This window comes from Malaclemys terrapin, chromosome 23 (assembly GCF_027887155.1).
Source record: "Malaclemys terrapin pileata isolate rMalTer1 chromosome 23, rMalTer1.hap1, whole genome shotgun sequence".
Classification (NCBI taxonomy): Eukaryota; Metazoa; Chordata; order Testudines; family Emydidae; genus Malaclemys; species Malaclemys terrapin.
The window spans coordinates 14,044,384-14,057,932 of record NC_071527.1 but is presented as its reverse complement, the minus strand read 5'-3'; the positions used below and the strand labels follow the sequence as shown (position 1 = coordinate 14,057,932).

Sequence of the window (13,549 nt, the reverse complement as noted above, 5' to 3'; positions counted from 1 at the left end):
GGTCAGTAGGAAACCCAGCAATGGAACCCAGGAGTCCTGACTTCCAATCCCCTGGTCCAGTCACTACAGCAGAACACACTCCCTCTCAAAGGCATGGGGACTGGACATGAGGGCCTGGTTGTAATTGCCAGCTCTGGGAGGGAGTGTGCAGCAGTGGTTAGTGCTGGGTCCCATTCATGGCACTAACACTTTGTGTGACTCTGGTAGCTTCCCCTCCCCAGACCCATTTCCCACCAGTAGGGTCCCAGTCCCTACAGCCCAGGGGGCAGAGAGGCTTCATGAATGTGTCTAAAGTTCTAGGCTGTCAGGGGAGGTGTTGTCACCCCTGCACCAGGGCAGTGTTCTGAACCCCCTGCTGCTGGCTGAGTTTCTCTGTCCCTTGGCAATAAGACAGACTCTAGTTTTCACAGCCAGTCGATCGCCCAGTGTTAGAGCCCCGCGTGGGACTATTTTTTTAATCCTCCTCCTACCCGCTCCTGCATTGTTTCTTGCATTTTTATAGATCCAACCACAAAAACCTTAGATCCCGCAAATCCCACAAGAGGGACAGATTCCCCCCAAACGCTTTAAAAAAAAGGGTCAGTTAATATAGTATGTATATAAATGGAATCCAGACACAATTTTTCCTTGGTAAACGGATGAGAGCGTTAGTGTTTTCCCGCAGATTACCACACACTGTTTTTTGCCCACCCAATCCCGCCCACAACAAAGTACATTTTACCTAGTCCCACTATTATGTCAGCAGGTCCTGAAGGACCCACGGGATCCCAGTCCCACTGCAGGGCTCTGCCCATTGTCAACACCCTGTCTGCTGGCTGGGCAGGATAACGCCCCAGGGCACCACCCCCTCCAGCCTGCCTTGGGCTTGGAAAGTGAGGAGGAGGGCGAGGGACAGTTGACGAAAATGAACATCCGCCATCCATTGCTCCATCATCTAGATGAGCAGGGGAGTGGCATTTAGGGTTTCCTCTGTGGCTTCCCCTTTCTGTCTGCAGGGCTCTGGGCTGCTGGCACAGAACTGCCATCTTTCCTGGGGACCTTTACACCTGTCTGTGACATACCAGGCTACAATCTGGACTAATGAGCAGTGGGATCACCTTTGCCCTGCAACCTTGGGTGCCTTACAATGCCTATCTGAAGGAGTTCCCACCTGAACTGCTCCCAGCCTCCCAGCATGCAGGTCACTCCCAGAGTGTCTGTGTGTAACTGCAGCCTGCCAGCCAAACTGGGTTACCTGGCTCTCACCAGCCTCAGTTATACTGCAGGGTGACCCAACACACCCCCAGGATCAGATATTTGGCCCCAGAAGTGTGTGACCTGTACTGCCCAGCCCTCTCCTGGACAATACAAGTTTATATAGAGTCTTATTTCTTGACTAGAAACAATATGCACATAACTTGCCGCCACAAATGGAGTTTCCCAAACACTGCAATTCAAACACATGGGATGAGATAAAACCAGTTTATTAACTACAAAGAGATTTTAAGTGAATACAGGTAATGAGACATAAAAGTCAGAAACGGTTACAAGAAAAACAAAGATAAAATGATACTTGTGCTTCACTTAATAATCTGTTAAATTCAAAGCAAAGTTTTCTCACGACATGCTTTTAGCAGCTTTACTGACCAAACTCAGGACCCCTTCTCCCAGAATCCAGTACCTACTTCCTTTGTTGCTATGAATGTGATGGATAGAAAGGGTTGTTGTCAGGTGTTTGTCCCTCCTTTTTATAGTTTCAGTCTCCTTCCTGAAAAACATTTCCAGTTGAATACCAGGAGAAAAAAATCTATGGGGAAGGATGTTCCCTGCTGCTTTTTCCTCACCTGTTTGAGATTCCTTTGTTTCCCTTCCTACTTGACTTTATCTACTGTTTAAATGCAAATTAAGCAGAACACATAGTCCTTTGTTTAGGACAGATCTGTTTGCCAATCTCTATTTGGAACATGTGTTCATAACACCATGCAGTGAAATCTTATAACTTCCCATACAATGTTGCCACTCATATTTTATCAGGAAGCTACTGATCAGCAAGATACCTCACACGGCATACTTTGCACAAAGCTTATTACAGTAGTGTGCAGGGTGTGACTACAGAGGTACAACCTGTCATACTGTCCTACAATGCGTTTGGCCCACAGTCTCAATTAAACTGCTGTGTTCAGGGCCTTAGAATTCCTGTAACTGGAAAAGCCCTGCAGAGGGAAGGGCAATACCCTGTTTAAAACTTGTCACTAATGATGCTGTCTCTGGCTAGTCTTCTCCATACAAACGTCCAGTCCCTCTCTGACTTTCACCAAGCTTTTGGCCTCAGCGATGTCTGGGGCAGGGAGTTCCACGGTCCCATTATTGCACGTTGGAACAGCATTTCCTCTTCTCGGTTTTGAATTCCCCACCTTTTAGTGTAATCAAACAGCCCCTTGTTGTGCTGAGGGACAGAGAGGACAGAAACCCCAGTTCTGTGAGGCAGGAGGAGCAGAAGCTCCACTCTCCCAGCTGTAGACCAGTCATGACTTTACAGACGTTTATCCTGTCCCCTCTTAGTGGCCTCCTTTCTCAGGTAACGACTTCGATTCCAGCTCGCTGCAGGGGAGAGCTGGAGTGCACGTGCCCTTTCACGGGGCACGTCTCGCTCCCTCACTGCTCTCGCCACGTGCTGCCTGGCGCGCTTCATCCAGAGACCTCTAAGAGCGGCACTGAGCTTGGTGAAGATTACAACCCCCTTCCTAGTTAGGTGAAAACTGAGGCATGGGGGGCAGTGACAGGTCCAAGGTGACAGTGTCAGAGGGAGGGGGGCCATTATCCGTGGCAAGGGCTGCTGGGGGGCTGGACCCAGCACCATCCACCATGCTGGTTGGGGGGATGTAGAAAGGTGCAGCTGGTCCCAGGGTTTAAGGGAGATCCTGCTCCCTAGTGGCCCAGCTGCCAGCTCTGAGGCTGCACCTGGGGGCTCTCCCACTCTGCTGTGGTCTAAAACCTCTGTCTTTCCCTTGGCAGACGGTACCATGGAGCCCACCTTCCAATCCTCTCTCCTCCTTGCTATCCTCGTTGGGATCCGGTTGCCGCTGCTGTATGTTCTCCACAGGTACTGGATGAACCCGGCCGAGACAGGCCCTCATGCCCACAGTGCCTGGCGACCAGGAGTTCAGAACTTATAGGACTAGAAGCTGTGCCCCTAGCTGTGCTCAATGGGGCCTGAGGCTTGCTCTGAAGCCTCTGTAAAGGGACACTTGCTGCCAGGGCTGGCTTAGGGAAAATGGTGCCTTGAGCAAACTTGTGTTTTGGTGCCGCTGGCCCCCATGGACTCCCCAGGCTCCCCACCCCCTAACTCCTGCACTGTGCCCCCTTCGCCCCTAACTCCTACACCCCACTCCTGTGCCCACATGGGGAAATTGACCTGTATGCATGGAGCAGCTGGCATTGCTGCTCGCTCCTCCCTCGAACACTGCTCCCTCATGCCCACCCGAGGGGGCTGTGAGAGGGGGAGCAAGGATTGACGTCAGGGCTCCGCACATCCAGGTCACTTTCCCCACCTGGGCTGCGTAAGGGGTGGGCAGGGCAGGAGAGCAGCAGCTGCTGATGCTCACCTCACAGCACAGCCCAGGTGGGGAAAGTGACCTGGAGAGATGGAGCGCTTGGTGCTGCTCCTTCCTCCCACCCTCATAGCTCCCTGGGGTGGGTGGGTGTGGAGGAACATGGTGGGGGGCAAGCAGTGTCTGTGCAACACCATTCCCTCCCCCCCGTGTTCCTCCACCAGGGCATCTGGGCACTCCCCCACACACGGTGCTCCCCTGCCAGCTAGGAGCAGCTTCTCACTCTACACTGGCAGCATGCACCTCTGCACTGCCACACGGGACCCCCTTGACCATGGCACCCCTGGGCAGTTGTCTGGGTAGCCCACCCCTGCTTGCTGCTCTTGTATGTGGACGGGACTGCGCCAAAGCCCTGCTCCAGGACTCCCTGAACATTGGGGATGTCTATGGGGGTGGCATGTTTCCAGCTTCTGCCTGGCCTAGCAGAACATGCAACACCTCACTGATCCCAGGTTGTAGGTGCTGGCCTGGCCTCTCCTGCTGCTTGACCCCAACGGGAGGGAAAAGAGGGGACGGATGTTGAAGGAAGCGGCTGAGTTTGCTTGTATCCTGAAAGTGGCCGCGGGGGAGGAACTGGTGCCCGGCCTGAGCCTGTGAACGTGGCATGAGTGTGTGGGGGGGGGGGGCTTCTCCTGGCCTAAGAATGGGCAAAGCTATTCCTGTGGTACCCTAAGTGCAACTTCTTAAAAAGGTGCCTTTGTATTTACCCCTCAGGCTGAAAATGCCCCCGTGCAGGGAGCCTGCTGGGTGGCCTCTCTGCACTCCTTCCTGCCTATAAAGATACTGATCGGGACTGAACGTGTGATGACCCCCAGTCCCTATGGGCTGCCAGCAGGGTTAGCACCTGAGATCTTCCGTGCCAAAGCACAGGCTGCTTCCCTTGAACTAGAAGGGGAACTCTGTTTGGTGGTAGCAGTAGTAGGCTGTTATCCCCTGTGGATCAGCCACTAGAGGGTGACATCGGACACACGTCACATCTTGTGAAAACTTTGTCAGGCAGGCTTGTCACTGTGAAGAGCAATGAGGGAAGGGCCCTGAGGGGACATGATAACAGTTTTCAAGTACGTAAAAGGTTGCTACAAGGAAGAGGGAGAAGAATTGTTCTTCTTAACCGCTGAGGATAGGACAAGAAGCAATGGGCTTAAATTGCAGCAAGGGAGGTTTAGGTTGGACATTAGGAAAAATTTCCTGTCAGAGTGGTTAAGCACTGGAATAAATTGCCTAGGGAGGCTGTAGAATCTCCATAGTTGGAGATTTTTAAGAGGAGGTTAGACAAACAACAGGGATGGTCTAGATAATGCTCAGTCCTGCCATGAGTGCAGGGGTCTGGACTAGATGATCTCTCGAGGTCCCTTCCAGGCCTGTGATTCTATGAGGTGTGGTGCAGGATGTCTCTAGTCAAGGCCCTGCCCCTCCCTAACAAGACTCTGAGACATCTGTTCTGTAGAGGGGCCTTCCCACTCTCAAAGGGAGGGGCAGGGTTGTAGCCTTCTCTGACCCATTTGTGAATGACTCTCGGGGTGCACTAGGTCTCTGCATTGGTATGTCCAGCAGCCCTGCTCTTTGGAGAAACCTGCTCTGGACTCCCAGGAGTGAGGGAGCCGCTCCCTGCCCTGAGCCGTAAGGCTGAGCCTGCCAGAGCCGAGCAGGGGGATGGGCCCCCCAAGCCGGCTCCTGGGTTGTCTGCTGGCTGCTCGGAGACAGCGCATGGGCATGTGTCCCTGGCGTTTCATCCCAATGGGGTGGAATCACGTGCTGTCCATGCCGCATGTGGCTCCTTGGGACTCCGCCCTCTGGGCAAGAGCACGCAAGGCAATCTGGGGCCCTAGGTGTACCTTGGCCCTGTCCCCACACAGTGGCCCCACCCCCATGCAGGAGTGATGGTAATGGGCCCCCCTCCCCGCAGCAGCCTCCCAGAATTCACCACCAGCTGGCAGGGGTGTCTTTCGAGGGGAGGGGGAAGGGGTCCCCAAGCCTCAGTCTGACCCTTCCGGGGCTACATTTCTGCTGGGCCTTGGATAGGCACCACGGCTCACTAGCAGGCGCCGTGGTGTGTTGTCAGCCCCCGGTGATGGCCCCTCTAGCCCCCAGCTGCCTGGAGAGTTTTGCTGCACGTCGCCATAGGGACCCAGCCCTACACCTTCAAACAGGGCTTCTGCCCCAGTGGCTGGGTGCTTGGTGCCTCTGAAAACTGGCCAGCTTTTCTCTAGGTGCCTACGTATGGCTTCTGGAGGCACCTGTGCTCCATGTTTGAAGAATGGCCAGGCCCAGCATTGGGCCAGCTGCCCAGGAGGGAGCACCGTCTGGGGGTGCCCTGGCTAAGGAACTCCTCGGTGGGCTCCTCTGTCACTGAATCCTGGATGTGCCCAGCCAGGTACATGGCATTCACGGCATCCCCCGTGCTCTACATGGTGCATACTCCCAGCGCAATCACAGCAGAGCTGCTGGAGGAGTTATTACAACACTAGAGGGTCTAGCTCCCATTCTCACCATGTGTCTGACACATCCAGGATGTCTGGAGATGGTGCCTGCCGGGCTGGGAGGCTCCAGCTGCAGGCAGCTCCTGTTTCCAGTGGCTGTGTTAACAGGGTGGGTCCAGGGATTACTTCGCTGCTGCTAAACTGGAGTCTGTCTCTGTACCAGACAGAAGTGCTTCAGGAGCCACCAGGGAAAGTCCCTTCAGTTCGAGGCACTGACCAGAGACCAGACCACGTCTGTGCACAGCCTCAGCCTTGCCCTCTCCGGCCCAGCCAGCATGCGACAGAACCCACCAGCCTACGGCTTCAGTCAGATACCTTGCGAGCTGTCCCACCAGTCTGCGCTGGCGAGCTGGCTCTCCCCCGAGCAGGGAGCTGGGGCACTGAGTCAAGGACTGAGCGCAGGGCCTGAGCCAATGGCGGGGCAGTGAGAGGAGTGGGACGAGAGCGCCACGCTGCGCTGCGAGGGCAGCTCTGCACTGGGCAGTGCCCTGGGGCCAGTGATGGAACCTGACCGCGCTCAGTTCCTTCCGCATGGCAAGCTCTGCTCCTCCTGGAGGAGCAGTGTGGACGTGGATGGTTGCCTGGTTCCTGCGGACTCGCCCGTTTTGGGATCTCCCATCCTGCCAAGCCACTCAAGGGGCCCTGTGCTGGCCATGCAGCCAAGGCGCTGTACTGGGCTGGGGGTTGGGAGCATGCTGCCGTCCTGGAGCTCATCCCCCATGACCCACATCTTGAGACCACCTTCTAGGCAGCTCCCAGTGGCAGAGCTGCCCAGTCCCCGTGCACAGGGTGGGTCGGTCCCTGTGCTGGGTGCTTGCCCTGGGCTGAGCGCAGACACCAGCTATCCCAGTGCCCAGTCCCCGATGCCTCTCTCTGATGCGGCCAGCCTGCTCTGGTTTATCTCCCTGAGAAGTGAGTCCATCCGTGGGGGATCCTGGCCGGAAGAGGAGCAGGAGACCATGTGCCATGAGCCACCTAGGACAGATTCTGGGCTTGAGGGAATCACACTGCCCCTGGGGGAGAGTCCCAAGTGCGCTGGCTCCCCAAAGGTGACTGTGCCCACCCCCAGCATCTCCCAGGAGATCCCAGAGGCTTAGATGGAGCAGGCTGTGAGTGTGCTCGGGGACAGCTGGCAAGGCCAGCGCTGCCTGAGGATGGTCTGGGGAGACAGGGTGCAGCTGGGGCCAACGAGCCGGTCTCCTGTGCCGCGGCAGCGCTGGGGCTGCCCCTAGGACACCGTGCAAACATGAGGAGCAGAAGTTGGAAGAGAGGCCACTCATTGGGATCAGTTAAGGGAGGTTCACACCTCTGCCTGGAGGAGACTGAGCTCAGGTGTCACTTGCTCTGGGGGGGGGGAAGGGGGCTGGTTCTCAGAGTCTGTACTGGGGGGGAGGGGGGCTGGCTTTCACCAGGCTGGAGGGTGGCAGTGTCCATGAAACACGTCATGGTCACAGCTCACCCAGCCTGGTGCCCTTCCCACACTCTCCCCTGCAGCCCAGTGCTGTCTCCGTAGCTGTTTGTGGGGTCCCTGAAGCTTGGGGCAGTGGCTGGCTCGCACAGGCCCACCAGGTGGTGCAGCCTGGCTGGTTTTTAATAAATATTTTTAAATGGCCAGCCCCTTGCGTCCCCCTCAAACTGTCGCCGGGGGACTGGGGGTCAGGTGCCACCAGCACTGCCTTTAGCGTGTTCCCAGGGCAGAGTGACTCCTCAGCTGCTCCCAGCCTGCTGCTGCCCTGAGCCCAGCTCTGTTCACCAGTCAGAACCTCACGGCGGCAGCTGCCCCAGTCTTGCTCTATTGCTGAGCTCAGGTCCTGCTTGCTGCAGGATGCCTGGGCCTTAACCCCACCCTGCTCCCATCACCAGCAGAGCTGAAGGACAAACCTCCCCTCGGGCAATGCCAAAGTCCCAGCCAACTGGCCTGGAACCAGGGGAGGACTAGGTCATGCAGAGACAGGCTCTCCCCAAACCTTCAGGCTGATGAGTTAGGCAGCCCAGGGCCTTGCTGCCAGCTGGGAGCCTTGACCTCACCCAGCCAGCGAGGACCATGTTATCGGTAGGCAGCCTGCTGTCTATGTACCAGGAGCTGCAGAGCAACAGAGCTGAGGCAGGAGTTATAAGCCAAGGACCGTTCCCCCTACAGCAGGTGCACGGGACACCTCCTGGTGTCTCTGCCCCAGAGCGTGCTTGGCTGCAGAGTCCAGCTACCCAGCAGGATGCGTTGGGAGGGAGTGGTGTGAGCACATGCCCAGTGACCCCTGGGGGAGAGGGAGGCATTCAACTTGTGTCATGGTGATGCTGGTTCCATGGCTGGTACCGCTGGGTTTCTTTCCCCTCCTGCTCTCTGGGGCATTGGCTGCTCTGTCCAGACCCCCCAGAGCCTTGGGCTGAGCCGCCTGTCAAGTACTAACTTAAGGAGGTGACTGAACATTTGGCTGAGGCCTTGACCCCCAGGCAGCTCACATGGGTGCCCTTGGCCAGCCCCCTCAGCACTGGGCCCCCAGAACCTCCCCTGTGCCCCACTGCTGGGCTGGAGCACCATGCCTGGGGCCCGCCCTGGCCAGCAGTGAGCCCCAAAATCCTGCCTCTTCTCTCTGCAGCAGCTGGGGAGGGGGATTTTTATTCCCCGCTCTTGGAACTCGAATGAAGTTTCAATCCATCTTGGCAGCGGAGCACCAGCCACCCCGTGTGGAGCAGTCAGCACAGGCGCTCCGGCTCCTGCTTCCAATGGGACCTCTTCTGAAGCCACCACTTGCTAGTCACTAGTGGGCAGGGCCTGGTAACCATGGTGCCAGCACACACCATTTACCCCCACGTCTACACTAGCATTTAGAGCTCCAGCATGGGCTAAGCTAGGCCAGGGAAGCCTGGGCCTGGAGGTATTCTACCTCCTCCAGTTTAGCCGGGGCTGGAGCGCCCGCGGCCTTGTCTGCAGGAGGGCTCTGGTACTCTGGCTGGCACAATTTAACCTGCCCCAGCTTCGCCCAGACTGGTCCAGCAGCCCAGGGGCTGTTCCCTTCCACAATGATGCTGGGGGCGTGGGAGGCTCTTGAGAAGAGAAGCCGCATTCCCTCCTCCCCCCTTGCTGGAAGCTCCATGCTGGAGATGCTGCTGCAGGACCAGGAAGGAAAACATCCCTGTGTACAAAAAATACTTCTATTGACAGCGGTGGGTAAAGCCAGAGTGTCCAGCCCTTCTTCCCCCGGCCTTGCCCCTCCCTGTCTCTCTTCAGAGCAGACGCCATCATTGGGGCTGGCCCGTTACTGCTCCAGGCTCTAGCCAGCTGGCTCCAAGTCTGACAGGAATGGTGCAGCCCGAGTGGTCCCCGATCCTGGCTGGGCAGGTAGTCTGGCAGATGGGCTGCGGCGGGGTCCCTCTGCAGTGGGGACAGTCGGAATGCATGGCCAGCCCTCTCCCAGGAGGTGGAGGGCATTCACAACTGCCCCGGTGCAGCCAGGCAGGGGCAATGGGCTGAGGAGTGCTCCCCTTGGAGGTTCTAGTCTGGCCCCTCCTGCTCCGCCCCTGGTCCCAAGCATCAGGACTCGAGGTCCCGGGAAAGCCGTGACAGCTCCTTCTGGTTGTCGATCACTTTCAGGTGCTGGAGGTAGGCCCGGGTGGAGGCAGGACTCCGCCCGCACAGGGACTGCTCAGAGCCTGCAAGGAAACAGCCCCAGATCAGAGTGGGGGATGGGACACTTGGCTAAAGCCCACCGCTCAGCACAGGCAGCTGTTCCCTCACTGCCCCACACCTTGACACTAGCCCTAGGGCTGCAGCGTTAGCCCAGTGCAGGGTACGGGCAGCGCAGTTCATGCCTGGCTCTGTTGGGCTGTGCAAAGAGGGAATTCAAAGCCAGGTCTGCAGGCGCATTCCAACAAGTGACCAGTGGGAAAGGCAGGGGCGGTGCAGCCTCTGTACCCTCTAGGCAGGAACGCGCACAGGACTGGGAGCCGGGAGATCCTGTGTTTGATTCTCACCTGACAGACTGGTGCCAGGACAGTCCCAAGGTCCCAGGGCGAGTCAGTGGCAGAAGCAGGCCCTGACTACCTGGCCCAGCGTCCGAACCCAGCAAGGAGAGGAACGAGTACAAGAGGGGACTGAGAGGCCTCGGGCACTACGTGCACAGGGGCTGGGCCCTCAGAACAGGACGGGAGGCAGCCTCGGGCTATGCCCCCCGAGCTGCCCTGGAGGCATCTGGCTCATGCCCACCAGGCAGGACTGGCATCCTCCTTTACTCCAACCCTTTCACCCTGGGATCTGCGAGTGAGCCGGTGTGGAGTGGGGCTGCTCCTGGGCGAGCAGAGAGGGGTCATTCCCTGAGCAGGAGGGCAGGTGCCCTGTGAGCCGGTGCTGAAGGGTGAGCTGCCAGCTGCGATTGGGGGCACTGCTCTCCCCCTGCCCAAGGGAGCGCCGAGCATGAGTGCGATGTGCCACGACTCAGCACAAGGGTGCCGTGCCACGGCACAGTGGCAGACACAGCTCCCGCTGGCACAGGGAAGCCGGCCTTTGACTGATGCTGCAGGAAAATCCCAGGGTCATTAGTGCAGGGACAATGGGTGGGGGTGGGGGACTAACGTGAATGGAGAATGGGGGGAGGGGCCCTGGCTGGAGGAGACATGGGTGGGCTGGAGAGAACGCAACCAGCCCAGCTCAGGGGCTGGCCAGGTTCCCCAGCTATGGCCAGAGGCAGGAGCACCCCGGAATCTCCCCCCAACTGCTGTGGGTGGGCTGCGGGAGGGCCTCTGCTTACGCTCACTCCCTGGGCCTGACGTGCTCTCGCTAGCACAGGTGTGAGGTGGGAGCCCCACTGGGGGACAGCCAGGGGGCACGGCCTGCCCACACGAGGCCCCTGGCTTGGCTGGTGCTGGCAGAGATGCCATGGTGGGTACAGCTGGACCGGGTAGTGGAGGTGTATGACAGGCCATGAATGGGGAAGGGGCTGCACTGGCCTCGCATCTCCCCCCCCCCCCCCCCCAGCCTCGTGCTCCTACTCGTCCCTCCCAGCAGGCTGCCCTTGCGAGGGGTAAGGAAGGTGGGGCTCCGTACAGGTGGAGATCCGCAGGGCCTGGGGGTCCTCCAGCAGCTGGGGGGCACGACTCCGTAGTGGGGACATGGGAGCTAGGAGGAGAGAACAGACCAGGACGTTAGGCACTCACAGCACATGCTTCCTGCCCCCATGGGCCCCCTGCCCCCCTGCACCACCCCTCCCCCAACCTCTGCCCCCTGCCCGCATGGGCCCCCTGCTCCCCTACACACCCCCTCCCCCACATGCTCCTCCCCCAACCTCTGCCCTCCTGCCCCCATGAGCCCCCTGCTCCCCTACACACACCCTCCCCCACATGCCCTTCCCCCAACCTCTGCCCTCCTGTCCGCATAGGCCCCTGCTCCCCTACACACTCCTCTCCCCCAACCTCTGCCCTTCTTTTCCGAGGGGCCCTCTGTTGCCCTGCACACCCCTCCCCCAACCTCTGCCCTCCTGCCCCAATGCATTTCCTACATGTCTGTGACCCAACTGGCAGAGGGCACAGTGCTGCAGAGGGTTACAGAGCTCCCCGGTCTGATCTCTGCCTAGGGTGTCATGGGAGGCCCTACTGAAATAGGGTTACCATATTTCAGCAAGCAATAAAGAGGACGGGAGGAGCCCCGCCCTAGCCCCGCCCCTGCCCCTCCCACTTCCCGCCCCCCCAGAACCCCCAACCCTCCCCCCGTTCCTTGTCCCCTGACTGCCCCCTCCTGGGACCCCTGCCCCTAACTGCCCCCCAGGACTCCACTCCCTATCTAAGCCTCCCTGCCTCTTGTCCCCTGACTGCCCCAACCCTTATCCACACCCCCACCCCCAGACAGACCCCTGGGACTCCCACGCCCCATCCAACCACTCCCCACCCCCTGACAGCCCCCCCCCGAACTCCCAACCCATCTAAACCCCTCTGCTCCCTGTCCCCTGACTGCTCCGATCCATCTCCCCACCCCTGCCACCTGACAGCCCCCCCCAGAACTCCCAAACACTCCCCCCCTGCTCCTTGTCCCCTGACTGCCCCCTCCTGGGACCCCTGCTCCTAACTGCCCCCCAGGACTCCACTCCCTATCTAAGCCTCCCTGCCTCTTGTCCCCTGACTGCCCCAACCCTTATCCACACCCCCACCCCCAGACAGACCCCTGGGACTCCCACGCCCCATCCAACCACTCCCCACCCCCTCCCCAGAACTCCCATCCCATCTAAACCCCTCTGCTCCCTGTCCCCTGACTGCTCCGATCCATCTCCCCACCCCTGCCACCTGACACCCCCCCCTGTTCCTTGTCCCCTAACTGCCCCCTCCTAAGACCCCCCCCAACTGCCCCCCAGGACCCTACCCCCTACCTGTACCCTGACTGCCCAAAACTTTCTCCACTCCCCCCAAAAAGCCCCCCCCCCGTTTCTTGACTGCCCCCTCCAGAACCTTCCTGCCCCCGGTCCTCCTTACCCTGCTGCTCAGAACAGGGTGTTGGGCTCTGTGCAGCCGAGCCGGACACGTGGCTGAGCTCCCCAGCACAACAAAACCCGGTCCCTGGCCCTGCACAACAAAACCCGGTCTGGCCCTGCACAGTGCTGCTGGACTGGGCTGCAAGGGAGCTGCCGGCTCAGAATGCAGGGCGGCTCCGGCTCCTCTACAGCTGCTCCTGAGTCCAGCCCGGGACTTCCCTGCAGCCCTCCCAGCCGCTCGCTCTGCTAATCCCGGACATTGTGAGTGCTTTACAAATTCCCCCAGGACGCTATTTTTAGCACACAAAAGGAGGACATGTCCGGGTAAATCCGGACGAATGGTAACCCTATACTGAAAGCCTGTGTCACATTGACCATTGCAATCAGCGCAGAATGTATGTACAGGTCCTGTCCTAGGAGCTATGCGTCTGTACGGCATATTATGCTCTTCAGGTCTGTGAGCCGGGGCTGGGCACCAGCAGATGGTACGTTTCTGCCAGGCAGGAGATGCCCGTCTGGCTGTATGTAAAGTGAGTACTGTACACTTCACAATGGACACCTACTTACAGTCCAAGCAAAATGCTAATCAAAGTCTCCAGGGGAGATTCTAGCCCAGAAACACAAGCAGCAGGGAGGGGGGTACCCTGTTTACAAGTGAAGAAAATGGATGGTTGGAACAATATCTGGGGGTGCCCAGGGGCAAGCTACCAGCACGCATGTCCTATGAATGGAGGATCCCTGTTAAACTTTGGGTGAGCTAACCTTCAGGAGGCAGGAGAATGCCGTTTTAGTTATTTTATATGTAATCCTTTGTTTCCATTAAGTTCACAGCCTTCTCTGATCTTCGTTAAATGAACTCTGATTTGTTTGTACTACAAGCAATCTCAGTGCTGTGAGCTGAGTCGAGCGACGCCCCCGGGGTGAAATGGGTGAGCTGGGGGGCAGTTCTGGGAGTGTCCCATGGGCCCCAGGTAGGCCCGGGGACACTCGGAGGGCCGAGGGGTTGGAGCATGTCTGTCACTAA

At 58.5% G+C, this 13,549-nt stretch overlaps 1 protein-coding gene across 1 annotated transcript in view; it reads right to left on the bottom strand.

The window, feature by feature from the left end:
- Positions 1–9,209: 9,209 nt before the first annotated feature.
- Positions 9,210–13,549, bottom strand: part of RAPGEF3 (Rap guanine nucleotide exchange factor 3) — a 76,303-nt gene continuing 71,963 nt past the window's right edge. The window contains 2 exon segments of the mRNA XM_054012953.1: positions 9,210–9,721; positions 11,112–11,183. Of these exon segments, the coding sequence (XP_053868928.1) occupies positions 9,603–9,721; positions 11,112–11,183 (191 nt within the window). The 3' untranslated portion in view covers positions 9,210–9,602.